At 41.2% G+C, this 15,297-nt stretch overlaps 1 protein-coding gene across 1 annotated transcript in view; it reads left to right on the top strand.

Annotated features, from left to right (window-relative positions):
* The window catches only part of USP12 (ubiquitin specific peptidase 12), a 417,457-nt gene extending 403,679 nt beyond the window's left edge, over positions 1-13,778 (top strand). Inside the window, exon 9 of the mRNA XM_085621622.1 lies at positions 10,871-13,778. Coding sequence (XP_085477748.1) covers positions 10,871-10,972 — 102 coding nt within the window. The 3' untranslated portion in view covers positions 10,973-13,778. The remainder of the gene's footprint in view (positions 1-10,870) is intronic.
* The last annotated feature ends 1,519 nt before the right edge of the window (positions 13,779-15,297 follow it).

The raw sequence follows: 15,297 nt of genomic DNA, 5'->3' as shown, positions 1-15,297 counted from the left end.
CTGCATAAGAAATCTTCGATGAGGAAGAGAACTAAACTTGCACAGCACATATCGGACCATTGGGGTCCCTGAGCCATATTATAAGAAGGAACATTATTATTATTATTATTATTATTATTGTTCCCATGTACAAGATAATATAACATTAATGAGAAGCTCTTATGCACATTGTTCAAAGTATGCTTCGCCTCTTATTCTACTGCAGCCACTACAGCATGATGATCCTCCTCTCTGTAGTTACACGCCCCATCTGCGATTGCACAGTTTTCAACAGATTACCAATCATCGGTATATTTATTTATTTATTTATTTAGAGTTTTAACCAGACCTGTGAGGGTATCAGAGCGCTCTACAAGATTGATATGTGGTAAACAAAGGACTTAGGAGGGGTGTATACAGTTGAGATAAAAACAGGAGGATACATTATACAAAAAAAACAGATAGCTTCAATCCCAGGATACCTGTAGGATAAAACAGGTAGATACATAAAAAAATAAAAATAAAAGCAATAAATAAATAAAAAAGCAGTCTGTGTCAAGTAGGTATCATCCGGAAGGACCATGGATAATGCCGTAATAGTGGGTGGGACAAGGTCACTGAGGTGAATGTAATGCCAGCGTTAGGGGAGGAATCTGCCCATTAGGAAAGTTTTTGCCTCTTTTTTGAAGCGTGCCAGAGAGGGAAGTCTTCTGATGGCGGGCGGGAGTGAGTTCCAAATTCTTGGAGCGGCACCTGAGAAGGCCCGATTGTATGTTTTTTTTTTCCCCACAAGCGTGCCGGTTGGAGCAAGAGGTCTCTGGCAGACCGTACATTTCTGGCTCCGAGAGGAAGCCATTTTAGAGCTTTCAAGTGGGGAGAGATGTAGTTGAATTTCTTTGAACCTGTTAGGAGTCTGGCGGCGGTGTTGAGGCAGGCTTTCAGTGCTGCCAAAGAGCTCTTGGGTAGACCTGCGAGGGTGGAGCATCCATATTCTAGTCTGGAGATGACTAGCGCCTGGATTGCCATTTTTAGGTCAAGAGTGTCGAGGAAGTGTTTCAGGTTACTTAGGTAGCTCAGGTGGAATCTGGCGGTTTTGGCCATAGAGTTCATTTGGCCACGCATATTCTAGCTGCAGTCCAGGGTTATTCCAAGGGATTTAGCAGAGTCTACAATGGTAGGGGGGCAGTTTAACGCTGTGATAACCTTGATCCAATATTGAATGTCAGGGTTGGTTTTGGTTGGGGAGATGAGGAGAAATTCTGTGTTTTTTAGCGTTACGTTTGAGCTGGTTAGAAGTGAGTCAATGTACAGTCCGCTTCAAGGCCTCATTTAGGGAAAGAATGTCCTCAGGAGATTTTAATGTAGATCTGTGTGTCGTCGGCATACATGTGGTAGGCGATATTAGCGGTACGTAGCACCTCTGTGAGTGGTTCAAGGTAAAAATTGAAGAGGGTTGGGTACAAGGTTGATCCTTGGGGGACTCCAACTGTGATCGGGGTGGGAGCGGATAAGTTATCGTTGTTTAGGATTCGTTGTGAGCGATTCTGGAGGAAGGACCTAAACCATTTGAGAACGGTGCCATCCAATCCCATCCTGAGTTTGAGACGTTCAAGGAGTGTTTCGTGGTTAACCGTATCGAAGGCCGAGGATAGGTCAAGGAGGATTAGGAGACATGTTTTGCCTTGGTCAAGGGCTTGTAGGGCATCATCCACGATGTGGAGGAGGGTGGTTTAAGTGCTGTGCCCAGGTCTGAAACCGGATTGGAAGTTATCTAGTAGGTGGAAGTTGATGATGTGTTGGCTCAACTGCTGTTGCACACATTTCTCAAGAACTTTCGCTAGGATTGGGATGTTGGATATAGGTCTATAGTTGTCAGGGGATGCAGGATACAGCGTAGGTTTTTTTAAGATAGGGACGACTTGGCCTGCTTTAAGAGAGTCGGGTATCGTTCCCTGTAGGAGGGATGCTTTGATTATTGCAGTCCAAGAGCGGATGATACCTTGAGAGGCGGCGACTAGGCAGTTAGAGGGAAGAGGATCGTTGTATTGATTGTTCGGGTTTAAGGAGGATAGAATTTTTGAGACAGAATTTTCGTCGTAAACTTTGAAGTTGAACCAGTGCGCTAGGTTTTTGGGTGAAGTCTGGGAGGGCAGCACGGAGAGAAGAGGTAGAACCTGTGTGGTTTGGGAGTACGTTGCCGATTTAAGTTCGTTTCCTAGGGCAGAGATTTTATCACAGAAGGAGTAAAATTCCTTGCATGTTGTTAGCGGTTTAGGGGTTTCTTTGGAGGTTCTAGCCAGTTTGTTAGATTGGTGTTTGACCAGTTCGAATAGGTTGTGCGGTCTATTCTTGGCGATCTCTAGTTCTGTTCTCAAAAAAAGAATTCTTTAGTTGCGGATTTTCCTATTGTATGCATCTCTGGACTGGCGGAGAAGTTTTAGATGGGCTGCTGATGGGTGCTGTTTCCAGTTGCGTCCAGTCTGCCGGAGGGATCTCCTCTCATTGTTGAGGGATCCGTTGAACCAGGGGTTCCTGCCTTTGATCTGGGTTCTTTTTAGTTTTAGCGGGGCAAGGTCATCGAGAATGTTGGATATGGTTGTGGAATAATGATCAAGGAGGTACTTGACCGTGGTGGCATAAGGGGGGGGAGGTATGTCTCACAGAGGGCAGCCAGTTTCCCGTGATCAAGGTTCTTGGTGTTTCTAACCCAGCATTTGGGAATCATGGGTTGAAGTGTCCAAGTCTTGTGGGTGCCAGGCAGAAGGAAGGTGATAGCATGGTTGTCAGACCAATCGCATGGGGCTATAGAGGTAAGCTTGACCGCTGATTCCTTATGGATGATCCAGTCTAGAGTGGCGTCTTTCGAGTGGGTTGGGAGTGAGCAGGCTTTGGTAATGGCATGGTTGGTCAAGTAGTCTCTGATGGCGTTGACCTGAGGGTCCTTGGTATCGTTCCAGTGTAAGTTGAAGTCGCCAAGGAAAATCTCATTGGAGTTTGGAGAAGCCTTAGCTGTGGCAATTTCTATAAGGTGGTCAGTGAAGGTGTCATTCATGGCTGGGGGGTGGTAAAAGATGTGCAGTCTGCACAGTTGGGTGGTGTTGTTGCATATAGAAAGTGCTAGGTATGTACCGGAATCATTGCTTTCCCATTGTATATAGGGGTCAGATTACTGATAATCCATCCAACCCCAATTAGATCATACCATAATAAAGCACAGGTATTTGTAAAGCGCATTAATTCTAGTGTATTGGCATGCTCAATAACAGATATTTATGGTTACCACCACCTACTACCTATTATCACTCAGAACTCGCATCCCTAAAGATGCGGAAACTCTTCCATGGCTTGAGCTTTTCTATACAACCGGGATGTGAATGAATCCTAGGAGAAAGATTATGCTATATCAGTTTTTCATGTTAAAGACATTCTAGGGATGAAAGGTGGAATTCTCACATTCGCGTTTTTGCAATAGTACTATTCTTTGCGGGATATGCCAGTAGTGTGTTGTTTTTATGCAAACACCCCATAGGGCTATGGTTAAAACCTCACACAGACAACTGCTTAAGGTTTCAAACTAACGGAGATGGCATAAGACTAATGTGCATCCCACCCACATTAAATACGATATGGCCACAAATAAAAACAATATAACGCCAGAGAATTCATCGAACTCTTTAGTCTGTCACCCTAGCCTTAATACGTAAATACCTAACCGGTTCAACATGGCTCCACAATTATCCTACATCAGTCACAACACCAGATTATAACGGAGTCCAGCAAGGTATGGCTTGCGAGGGTCCCCCTCACGTTTTCCTACCCAGAATCCACTGCAAACCTCAAATTTAGTAGAAAAAAAAATCAGGCCTAGCAGCGAAGGGGTTCAATTCTTACATTGTGAGTTTGTGAATTAAATAGTATTAAGGCCTGTGGAAGGAGTTGTGGCCATCAGTTAAGTGTGCTTAGTGTTAGAAATGTATGCCCTTTTTCTGTGCACATCTCGTCCATCTGCACATCTTCAACCACCTCTTCCTCTTCAGTACCCTCTTTTCACACTTCCTCAAATGCAATTCCTCGCATCTTCCTCACTACACCGCATTCACTCACATTTAAACAATGTATTTACTTTTACTTTTGCTATGTAAATATTTTGACATCTGTGTACCTCCTTCACACACATTTCCACAGAATTTCAATAGCAACTGGAATACATGACCATTTTTTTGTGTGCTCTGCAGAGAGGCCAACCCAGTGACAGGCACTTTGCTTTTGTTTCAGCCTCAGCATTATAGCTGTCAGTCAAAGCCCCTCATAAACACCTGGCACGGCTCAAAGTATGCACCCTCACGGAAAAAAGTCTAGCAACGCAACAGGATAAAATAGCTAACACTTTGGAGGAATGCAAGGTTAGGTAAAACGTCAAATAATAGAGGAACAAAATTGCCTACATGCATTGCATTAACGTTTTTAGCATCCATTGGTAGTAAACCAATCCATGTTTTTGGCATTAATAAGGTAATGAAGATAGGACCAATTTTACTACCATACAGCAGATAACTGTCTTTACTATAAGCACATGTTTCCCCCTTTGCCCTTGACTCCGATATTTGGATCAACTTCGCAAGGGAACAAAAACCCTGCTCGTCTTTTGGATCAATTTCGCAGGGGGACACATACAGCACTTCTTCTTCTGAAGGGCCCAGCCACGTGCAGCAAGGAGCAAGGGCCTCAGTGGCAGAGGTAGCGTGAGCAGGGTCTCAGCACAATATACATAACACAAGATCAGCATTATAATACTTACCATTACCGAGGACAAGGCACAAAATCACACGTGCTTGCATTCACTCCTTTGTGTAACATATGGGGTAGGGTGGGATCTAGGACTGTGAATGATGGACGGCTGCCTTCAGTCAGTGACGGAGACTCCGATGCCCGTAACAGTGATGCTGAAAGCGTCACTGGCCTATAGTGGATACTAAAATAGAACACAATGGCAATGAAGGGCTTTGGAATGGTAAGCCCTATGTCTTGCCACACAGTGCAGAAAGTTAATTTACTGTCTGGCTTCGGTCTCCTGCTTCAGAGCGAGGCAGGGCAGGCAGCCGAGGACAGACAGTCCAGGCTTAAATACATTGATTTGTTTGGAGATGAGATTGTATCTCTAAACAAATCAACGTTCTATATAAAATTTGTGCAGGAATGTGTAGGAGCTCAGTGGGCCACAACCCCAGAACCCTAATGGATAAACTGCCCCTGGTGTCATGGTTTTTAATGCTAAAAGAAGAGCATTCCGCAATCTGTCACCTAAGTTAGAGAAAGAGCGCATTCTCCCTTGAAATAAAGGGTATCAAAGGAACGCAAGATGTGAAAAGGCACATATATTTTGGCATTTATTAAGGAATGGAAAACCTGGTGATGAGGCATTTGGACTATTTATTTGTGGTTAACTGGCAGCCAGTGTTTAAAGCGAACAACGTCTCTTTAGCAGAAGGTAGCAAAGCCGGTTTAAGGGAAAATGTGCTGCTACCTATTGTGTGTTCTTTAGGCTTGTCCTAGGAGCACCTAGGCTTGTGCCTTTTCCATACTAGAACTGTAATGTTATTAGCTCTTGCATTGCCATTACTTAATGGTTGTATGTGAAAGTATTTAGAGGTGGATAAGTGTATTTGAAACACCACTGTATTGTGCCACCAGAACACTAAGTTGTTGTCGGGAATGATCCCCAGATTTTTACTATTCTAACTGGTTTTATACTGGCGTATACTTGAAGGAGCCACCCCACAGCACGAGTCCAAGAGTCACTAGATAGCGTGTGCACTGCTGCTATAACTTCTCCCTTGTTTGAATTCAGATTTAAATCATTCATTGCTATTGCTGACATACATTGGAACATAAGATATGACACAATAAGAATAACATCACAGACATACATTAAGAACTCCTACCAACTAGAGATTTTACTCATATGTTTGGAAACAATCATAATGAAATCAATATCTTAAGTTTCTTAAGGGCCTTGCTTAGAGAACCTTATAAAGCAGAACATTTGTATATATATGAATGAAATGCTGTTGTACGTATATGTTTAATTAAATCTGGACTCTCGCATGATAATTTTTGTTTTGCAATGTGCAAATAAACGCTTGCTAGATTAGACACAAGGTATTTCAGGATGAGATAAGTCAGTGAAGTTTAGTTCTTCTAGTTCTCCTCAAACTTCTTAAGCATTGGATGCACACAGTGTTTTTTTTCCATAATTCTACTCCCACTGATCATTGGCTATTACTCCTTGGGCCCTGGGAAACCAGATGATGGCAACTGCAACTAAAACACAGCTGTGCTCCTACTGCTGCTCTACTTGAAAACTGACCTTTCCGGGTAGCCTGTAGAAGAATACATTAAAAAAATATATATTGCTATAACTCCTATCTTTCACCAGCACACTATGCTTCCTTCTGGTATTGTTACTTCAATATAAACCGGTAGGTAGCTAGGGGTCAGATTTTTCTTTCCCTTATGCAGTCACTGTCTCCATACTGCTTGTTAAATGCACATACTTGTTTAGCAACTTGTTTCGCAACGGTAACTTCGAATTTCCTTAATTATGATTCTCATGCTTCTTCTTTTCCATGTTCCCTCTAGTAATAGAGAGCTTACTCACTGATGACAGATAAATCTTATTTTCTTAAGCTCTACCATACCAGAAATTAGATGAAGTAACTCCACTGACGGCACCTGAAACCTAAAAGGAGATTTCAGTATTGTACTTCTCAAAGCCTATACATATCTGATGCTAAAGCTAAGAAAGTACACTTCACTGCCAGAGTCCCATCGACTAGCTTAAAGTTTTCGTTAACATTTTTAATACGTTTCTTGTATCGAGTACTTCTTACTGACAATTATTTTCACTAAAGTTGTCCGTACTTGCAATGCTATTTTTGCAACACTCTTTACATCTGATACTCCAAATGGAATTTCTGAATTGTGCAATGATTGATCTACTATACTGAATGCCTTGCAATTACTAATAGTGAAAGAAACTGACTTCCTATAGTTTATTCTGACTTGATATTCTGTCTTTCCAGCTCTTTGAATACCCTCTGCCTTTTTATTATCTTAGTCAAAATATTAATTTATCCATTTATCTCTGGAAAAACTTACAACATTGCTCGAATTAGTGATTTTTATGCCATTACCAAGTAAACGCAATAGATAATGCCGATCTGACTAATACTGATCAGTATCACAAGTTTCCTTCCTGGCCCATCCTTCAGGTCAGACTTTTTACAGAACAATATCAAACATTTCTTGGCCAATAACTTCCTAGACCCTTTTTAGGTCGAGGCTATGGCAGCGCGCATGCGCTGCATAGGAAATCAACCTCTTGGAATCACTTAAGCTTCAGGAGAAGCTCGTGCATGTGGTGCTCACACGCCATTGACCTTTGCGTCTGGCTTTAGCACGCAATTGGCTAAAGGCGCGTGGATGTCCCAGCTTTTAGGAAAATGTTCGCTCCCAGAGCGTTTTGCTTTCAGGAGCCAGCAGCAGCGCGCAGGAGCCATCTGGTTTTAATCAGCATGTGTGCGCTTGGTTTAAATGCAGTCTTTCTCCCCCTGTTTGCAGGACATGGTTGTAATTAAATGTTGCGTCTGGGTCCTGGAGTTTGATGTTTACATAGTGCTGTTGCACCCTCTTCTCCTCTGTATGTATGCATTTATTTTAGCGCGACACCAAGCTCAGTTTTTTTATTTTTTTTATTTAATATCAAGCGAGGCACCCACTTCTGGGACACTGCACTCAGTTTATTATTATTTTTTTCTTCAATTTAATACCGAGCGCGGTGCCTGCTTCAGGGAGACCGCGCTCTTTTATAAACAATGTCCATGCCTGACATTTATTGTCCTGAGGTATTTGACCAGGGGAAAAAAACATGTCACCTTGTACACAATGTTAACGGGGAGCCAAGCTTCCATTCTGGGTTAGGAAGTGACTGAGCATAGATAGCAGATGGTGTACTTCAACGGGGTCACTCAGAGGTAAAGCTAAGGTGTTTGGGAAGACAAGTTTGGTACCACCTTCATCCGATCTCCATTGGACCATCTTCAGAGCTAAATTAACTGCCACTGCAGAGGAAAAGGGATGCAAGGGAGCCCTGTTAACTTGTGATCAGAGGCGTAACAAAACTTGAAGCCCCCCCACTGAAAAGTACATGGAGCTCCCCCCAACCACACGCACGTGTTCCGGACCCAGTCTGGTGCTCTCACGCTCGGGCACAGTGCCGGAGGGGCCCCCTAGATTACACTCCTGTCCCACCACTGGGGCTGTTGCTACGCCACTGCTTGTGACTGAAAGACTTGTCACTGGGTTGACACCGAGAGGGAGTGACAAAGGTGAGATGTGGTTTTGTAAAGCTGGTCGACCGGTCTGGGAGGAGGCAGGCCTTAGAATGTCCTGCTTAGGGTGAGGTTGTGTGCGAAGGGCGCCGGATCCTGCCACACCGTCAAGGAAAGGAGGTAAGGAACCAGGATTTATATGGCACACAATGGGACCGGCATCTGGGAGGTTTCATGTTTGAACCTTCTAAACGAGGCATCCCAATGTTGAAATGCTTATTTGTTTTACAAAGAAGTCCCGACACCGAAGCAACGTGCCGTTCTCTTACTCACACAAAGCACTTCTGAACTGAGCGCCAAAACTGCACTCTAGTAGGCACAGACAATCAAACATTCACCAACATCAGACACAATTTCTTGGCGGGAAAGCAACGCTGCCCTTGCACTCATGTGGGCAAGGGGAAAGAAATGGGGCTCCCCTCTCCTGATCTGGTAATCCCGATAGCTACAGTTTTGGTGCAGTCAGAAACATTCACCCCATGGTTGGGCTTTCTGCTGGGCTTTTATTGGTCTTCAACAGGAATGAAGATGCATTAAGGGTATAAGGTACCACATTTAATAGACATAAAATGGGGTCCCACACTGGGAGGTAAAGATATCCTATACAAATAAGTCTTGTAGTCAGAACCTGGCAGTTATGTCCAAGGTGCTGATGTACAGTATTGTTGGTGTTCTGAGCACCACAGCTTTGAAAGGGTATCAGCAGCTGCTTTCCTCTATACAGCCTCATGCCTTTCACTCATGAAGGGGCAGAGAGTGGGCCGTGGATTTAAAGCCTACGTTGGAGTGCCGCTAAAGACCTCCAGGCACTTCCTCAGTGTGTCACTTGTCTATATTCTGCCATTGAGACGTAGGGTGGACAGAGAAGAGAAGGACTCTTCTACTCCTAGCATCCTCTACCGCATAAGTGTTTAGTTATCCAGCACAATATCCTTGGTGCAGCAACATCAGCTGTTGCATGGCTATGCCAATGCTTGTTAGTCTTGCTGCTTTTTGAGGATGTGGGACAAAATCGGTAATGTTATATGTACTACATGATTTAAACCTTGTAACCTAAGGCAGAAGCGTCGGTGTCCTTAAGCCTTCAGATCTGTCAGTGTCATTCGGTGATCTACTGTGTGTCTAAAAGAGATAGTTAACTTCCTCTTTTCAATCTCATTCTGGCCAAGTTCCTTGGGATACTGGTGGTTTATCCTTTTTCATCTAATCTGTATATGAGCCTATGGCCAATGTTGTGTCCAGTTCTGGTGCTAAAGGCTTCGTTTTATATATATTCTGATGACATTAAGATACAATGGAGCAGATTGCTTAGCGAGCAGAAGTCAAGCTGACGATGTACACTCCTGCCAATGTAACTATACCAAAATAGAATGTTTCTGATGGTATAAAAGATTGCTCAGGTATATAGTTTTAGGTAAGTAATTACACATTTGTTAATGTAAAACCTCAATGTCCACCAACAAGATCTATAGGCGTTTGACTACATGGAGAAAATGTGTGCTCAACTTAATATTGTCCTGTTTTTCGGTGTTAACTTTAATGTGTTTTCTGACAGGCAAGCAAGTCTTCATAATTGCTTCAATGTTTTCTATAAAAAGTGGGATTATTGTTCACATTTTGTTATAGCCCCCTTCCCCTTAGCAATGGTATTTAAGCTTCACACACTGACTTGTAGTCTAGTCAAATTAGTTTAAAAAATGGGCTAACCTAGAACTAATTGCAATACAATTTCTGTGAGTGGATTGTTATTTGAATTTTTCAGTAGAAAACGATGGTGAAAAGCCTACCACTCTATCATGACACGTTAATCATGAGAGGGAATAGTGTGCACAGATGCATGCACGGATTGCCGAGGAATAAGATGTTGCAATTCGATGGAAGTGGACATGGACGATGATTGAAATCATACTATTCTTATAATGAGGAGTGCTGTTTGAATTTATCTCTTTAACAATTTTCATTTGTCAGTGTCATATTGAGAAGTGCTATATTATCTAGTTGAAATTTGTTTATCATTTTCAAATGATGTTTAAAAAAATGTAAATAAAAAATAATGTCAAAACTATGTTTGGCATATTAACATAATTATCGTTGTTTATTGTATTAATCCCAATTTGATGTTTTAGTCATCAGAAACAATTTGTTATGTTATTTTTGACTTTCCCGTCCCTAAAAACATATAAAATGATACCACACATGGGCATATAAACAGTTATACCCTATATCTCAAATAATGGGCAGCCATTTTGAAAAATCCGCCATATTGGATTAACGTGTCATGATAGAGTGGTAGACTTTTCACCATTGTTTTCTACGGAAAATTTTCAATAACAATCCACTCACAGAAATTGTATTGCAATTAGTTCTAGGTTCCGCAACAAATTGACTAGTCTATTGTTAGAATATATAATGTGCACGATGCTGCAAAAGCAGTCTCGTTCATAATGATTTCATTGCTATGTAATTCATCTTGTTTAATAATGCCCTTTTATATCCTGCAGAAAATAGATGCACAAGCTATTGAAGAATTCTACGGGTTGACATCGGACATCTCAAAGAACTCAGAGTCTGGTTACATCCTCTTCTATCAGTCTCGGGACTGAATGAGAATTCTGAAGAGATACTTTCTGCCTCATTTCTTCTCTGGTTATTTTCGGGAATGGAGCAAGCACCGAATAAAAGACAGAAAAAGAGGAATGTGGTGAGCTCAGGGCAGTAGCGCTGTTTGCACAACACAAAAGCAGAGCCCATGGATACAGTGGAAAATTAAGTTCATATCATGGCAGTTGATTTATTTGCTCAGGTATCATGCTGACCATACAGTTCCACTAGTGCTACCAACGAGAAAACGGAGATGTTCCATTCTCTTGAAGGAACAAACTTCCAGTAGAATTCAAGGATCGGTATTGTGCTTGGATAACTGCATTATTTTCCCGAAATGTAATGGGGGCAGCAGGAGTGGTTAGAGTACCTTGCACAGAATGTACTGATCTTTCTTTAACAGCATCCTTTTTGCTCATGCATCTTCCTCTCCTAACCATGGAAAGCATTTACAGCTTTAGACAAGTCATGTTTTGGACTCAGCACTTACAGTTGCCTTCTTGACAGCAAAAGATCTGCATCCATTATCTACCATCGTCAAGTAGACCAATGTGCGTATTGCTTCTTTAAAGAAGCACTTAATGTGAGAATTGTATGTACATGTTTCATTAACTTGGGAACAATCACTCAAAATGGTGGCTTTTAATACAATGGTATGATGAACGCTTGCTTTATTAATATAGTTCCCTAATATATTTATTTGCCATAGTTTAAATCTGTATATTTTTATTTTTGCCCGGGTTCAAATTTTAAGTCTTTATCATTGACCTTGTTGTCCATTACATTACCTTGCAAATACTTTAACAGTGAAAAACCGGAGTTTGGTGTAACCTTCAAAACAAATACCCTTACAGTCCACGAAGGAATGTTTATTTGGCTCAGGAGGAGCTTCTATTTCTGTCTACATGCTAGACAATACTTAGCTGCAGAGTTAACACAATCTTTTTGATGCTTTAAAACAGGCCAAGCTAAAAGTCTATACCTGAAAGCTGTGTTGAATGATACAGACGAGAATGCTTATTGAAAGGAAATGTTGGTGCTGATCAATTATTTGTAACTGTTGTACTGCTCAATGTGCAATTAAGGGACATGTTTCTATAATCTGCAATACAAGATAGAAGGTTTTCGAACTTGTCATACTTTAATCGTTTGAATGAAACTAGCTTGCTTGTGAGAATTCCAACAATGCTTTTAGGTGTTTAATATTTCAGATTACAGTCTGATTAAAATGCATAGGAATCCAAACTTTTTAAAGTCGTTTTATTTTGCGAAGCATATTGAACAGCATTATCAGAATTTAAAAATACTTGTAGAATAGTTTTTATAGAGAGATTCTAAATCAAGACAATAGTAAATAATATATGTAATGTACAGTATGTAAACTAAGGTGACACTATTGTTTTCCATGCATCGTTGTATTGTTTGACAGTGGCTGAATGTAACGTCTGGGAAATGGTTGAATGCATATTCCAAGTACTGGCAATCTGGCCCTGGTGTCCTTTGTTGTGCTCCCTACCCCTAACCCACTGTTTTCTTTCAGTGAGTAACAGGTCTATTGTGCATTGTACTTTTTCTATTGTTATTTTATGGAAACTCATGAGACCTCTAAAACGAATGTCTTCTGGCTGCTGCTAAGAGTAACCCATTTACTGACTTGTATCTTTTGGCTCAGGAAAATAAGTTTAATAACTTGTCCTACGTGGACGAGTATCTTTCTGAACAGGGTCATTCTGCAAACCGGGCTACAATTTCACAGTCACAAATGCAATGGTCAAGCCAGATTTTACTAAGCTTCTTTTAAAAATGCTAATGTTCTGTAGTTTTGCCTGGGAATTTTTCTATTTTATCATTTCAGGCATTTTTATACAAATTGCTTAGCCTGTTTGAATTACCATCCTAACGAAAAGAAAGGGTTGTGAAGATGTCAAAAGTTGAAATTGAGAAAAGAAATCAGACTTTTTTTTTTTTTTTTTTAACCTTTTTGATTGAAGGGCTTTAGACCAAATTGTATTGCATTTTAGAACCACAAATTATTTCATCAGCCAAAGATGCTAATTAAAACAGGAAAACAAGCAGTTCACAATTGGATATAAGAAGATAACTATTCAAAGTCCTTTGCATAAAGGTACAAGAATTCGTTTTTGTGTTTTACACAATCATTTTTACTTTTTTTTTTAAATTGTTAGTAAACGCCAATGTGTTGCTGAATATATTTTATACTGTACCAAGTTTGAGAAAACAATTTTGTTAAGTTCAAGTAAATGTTTGCACAGGATATGTGCGTTCCTTTTTCACCTGAAGCCCATTTTTATGAAATCATGTTTCCTTTGTTTGGAGGTGGGCGGGTCTATGGAGAGGTACCAAGTGATCAATTTCAAATTCCTCAGAGTGCAGCTGAAAAGAAAACTAAATTCTTGAATTTGCAAATTTCACAAACTGCAGCTTATGCAAATGTCTAAAAAACGTAAAGACGCTGACCAATAGAAAACATTACAAAATTGACATTTTGTATAGGCAAGACCAGGGCGTCTTCAATTGCTAATGGTGGAACTGATTGCTGTGTACTTACATAAATGTTAATTTGGACAGAAGTCCTCTATTTTGTATATTGGAACAAGAATTTCTATTAAATGATGTATGTTATTTGTTAACATACTAGATGTATTAAACAGCATATAATAAATTATAAAATGTTGCACTTTTGATACAGATTTATAGGTGTTTGGCGGGTGTATTTAAGGGCTTGCTCGGAATAGCCTGTTGTGTTATGATTTCCTGTTCTAAAGAAATAAAAGTATGGGCAACATATACATGTCTTAGTTTCATTTAAACATGCAAACATTTATTTTCCAGGTACCTTTTTATGTTTCCAGTTTGGAGTGACTTGTGTAGTTTTAACAAGGTGTTTATACCCATATGCCCTTGCAAACCTCAAACTGTGCCTAAAAACACACATTTCTGTGAGGAAAAGTCGTGGAATCTGCTGCATTCCAAAAATCCCCCTCCACCCAACATTCAGTCACGTCTCCCAATAAAAGTAATATCTCACTCAAATGATTGGGCCTCGTGTCCGTAAAAGGAAAAAGCCCTAAACGCAACATGGACAGATCACATTTTTACACCCAAAAGCTGACCCTTTTCTTCTTGTGGTGCCGCTAGGGAAACGTACCAAACCTGCTAATTTCTGGAAACTAGACACCCTGGGATGACCAGGGTGGCATGGCTTATGTAGATCTCACCTGATTATTTTTTTTTACCCAGAACCCCTTGCAAACCTCAAACTTTGGCCAAAAAATACACATTTTCCTGACATTTCTGTGATGGAGAGTTCCAGAATCTGCTGGGAGCCACATACTTCCTGCTAACTAGCGTTCCCCCAAATCTCCCAATATAAATGGCACCTCACTTGTGTGGGTGTTCTTAGCCCCTGTGACAGGAATGTACCCAACACTCAATATAGACGTATCAACTTTTTCCATGGAAAACCAACTCAGTGCTGCAGTTTGGGTAGCTTCAGATTTTGGTCTCTAGCTCAGCCAGCACCTAGGGAAACCTACAAAATCTGCCAATTTTTTTAAAAGTAGGCACCCAGGAGTGTCAACCGTAGCTCTTACCAGGTTATTTTACTTGGAAGCCCCTGCAAATCTCAAATTTCCGCTAAAAACATATATTTTCCTCACATTTGCGTAATGTAAAGTTCTGCAACCTGAGGGAAGCAACAAGTTGCCTATCACCTAGCGTTCCCCTATGTCTCCTGACAAAAAATAATACCACACTTGCGTGGAGGAGGGCCTCGCTGCTGTGACAGAAAGAGGGGGCGGGGGAGGGGTGGGGGCACAGTTTGGTTAGTTGTGGATTTTGGACCCAAGCTCAGTCAGCACCTAGGGAAACCTACTGAACCTGCACCTTTCTGAAAGCTAGACACCCGGGGGGGAATTAAGGGTGGTGTGACTTGAATGGCTTTAACCAGGTTATAGAAGTTCTTGCAAACCTCAAATTTTGGCTAAAATAAATGTTCTGTACATTTGTGTAGGAAGGTTCCAGAACCTGCAGGGATCCACAAATTTCATACCAGCCAGAATGTCCACTTGTCTCCCTAAAACAACCGTACCCCACTTGTGTGGGAGGTCCAAGAGACAGCAACACAGCAGGCCCTTAAGTGCTGCATGGAGAGAGCAGTGATAGGAGTAGCTGCTGTATTTGATGCCGTGCTCGGCTGCCACCCGTAGAAACCTACCAACCGAAGACCTTTTTGAAAACTAGACAGCAAAGGGATTCCAGGGTGGTGCATCTTGTGTGAATCCCACAATGTTTTCTTACCCACAGT

The sequence above is a fragment of the Triturus cristatus genome, chromosome 8, assembly GCF_964204655.1.
Source record: "Triturus cristatus chromosome 8, aTriCri1.1, whole genome shotgun sequence".
In the NCBI taxonomy this organism is placed as follows: domain Eukaryota; kingdom Metazoa; phylum Chordata; class Amphibia; order Caudata; family Salamandridae; genus Triturus; species Triturus cristatus.
Note: the sequence above shows the minus strand (reverse complement) of the source record. Positions and strands in the feature narration are given on the sequence as shown.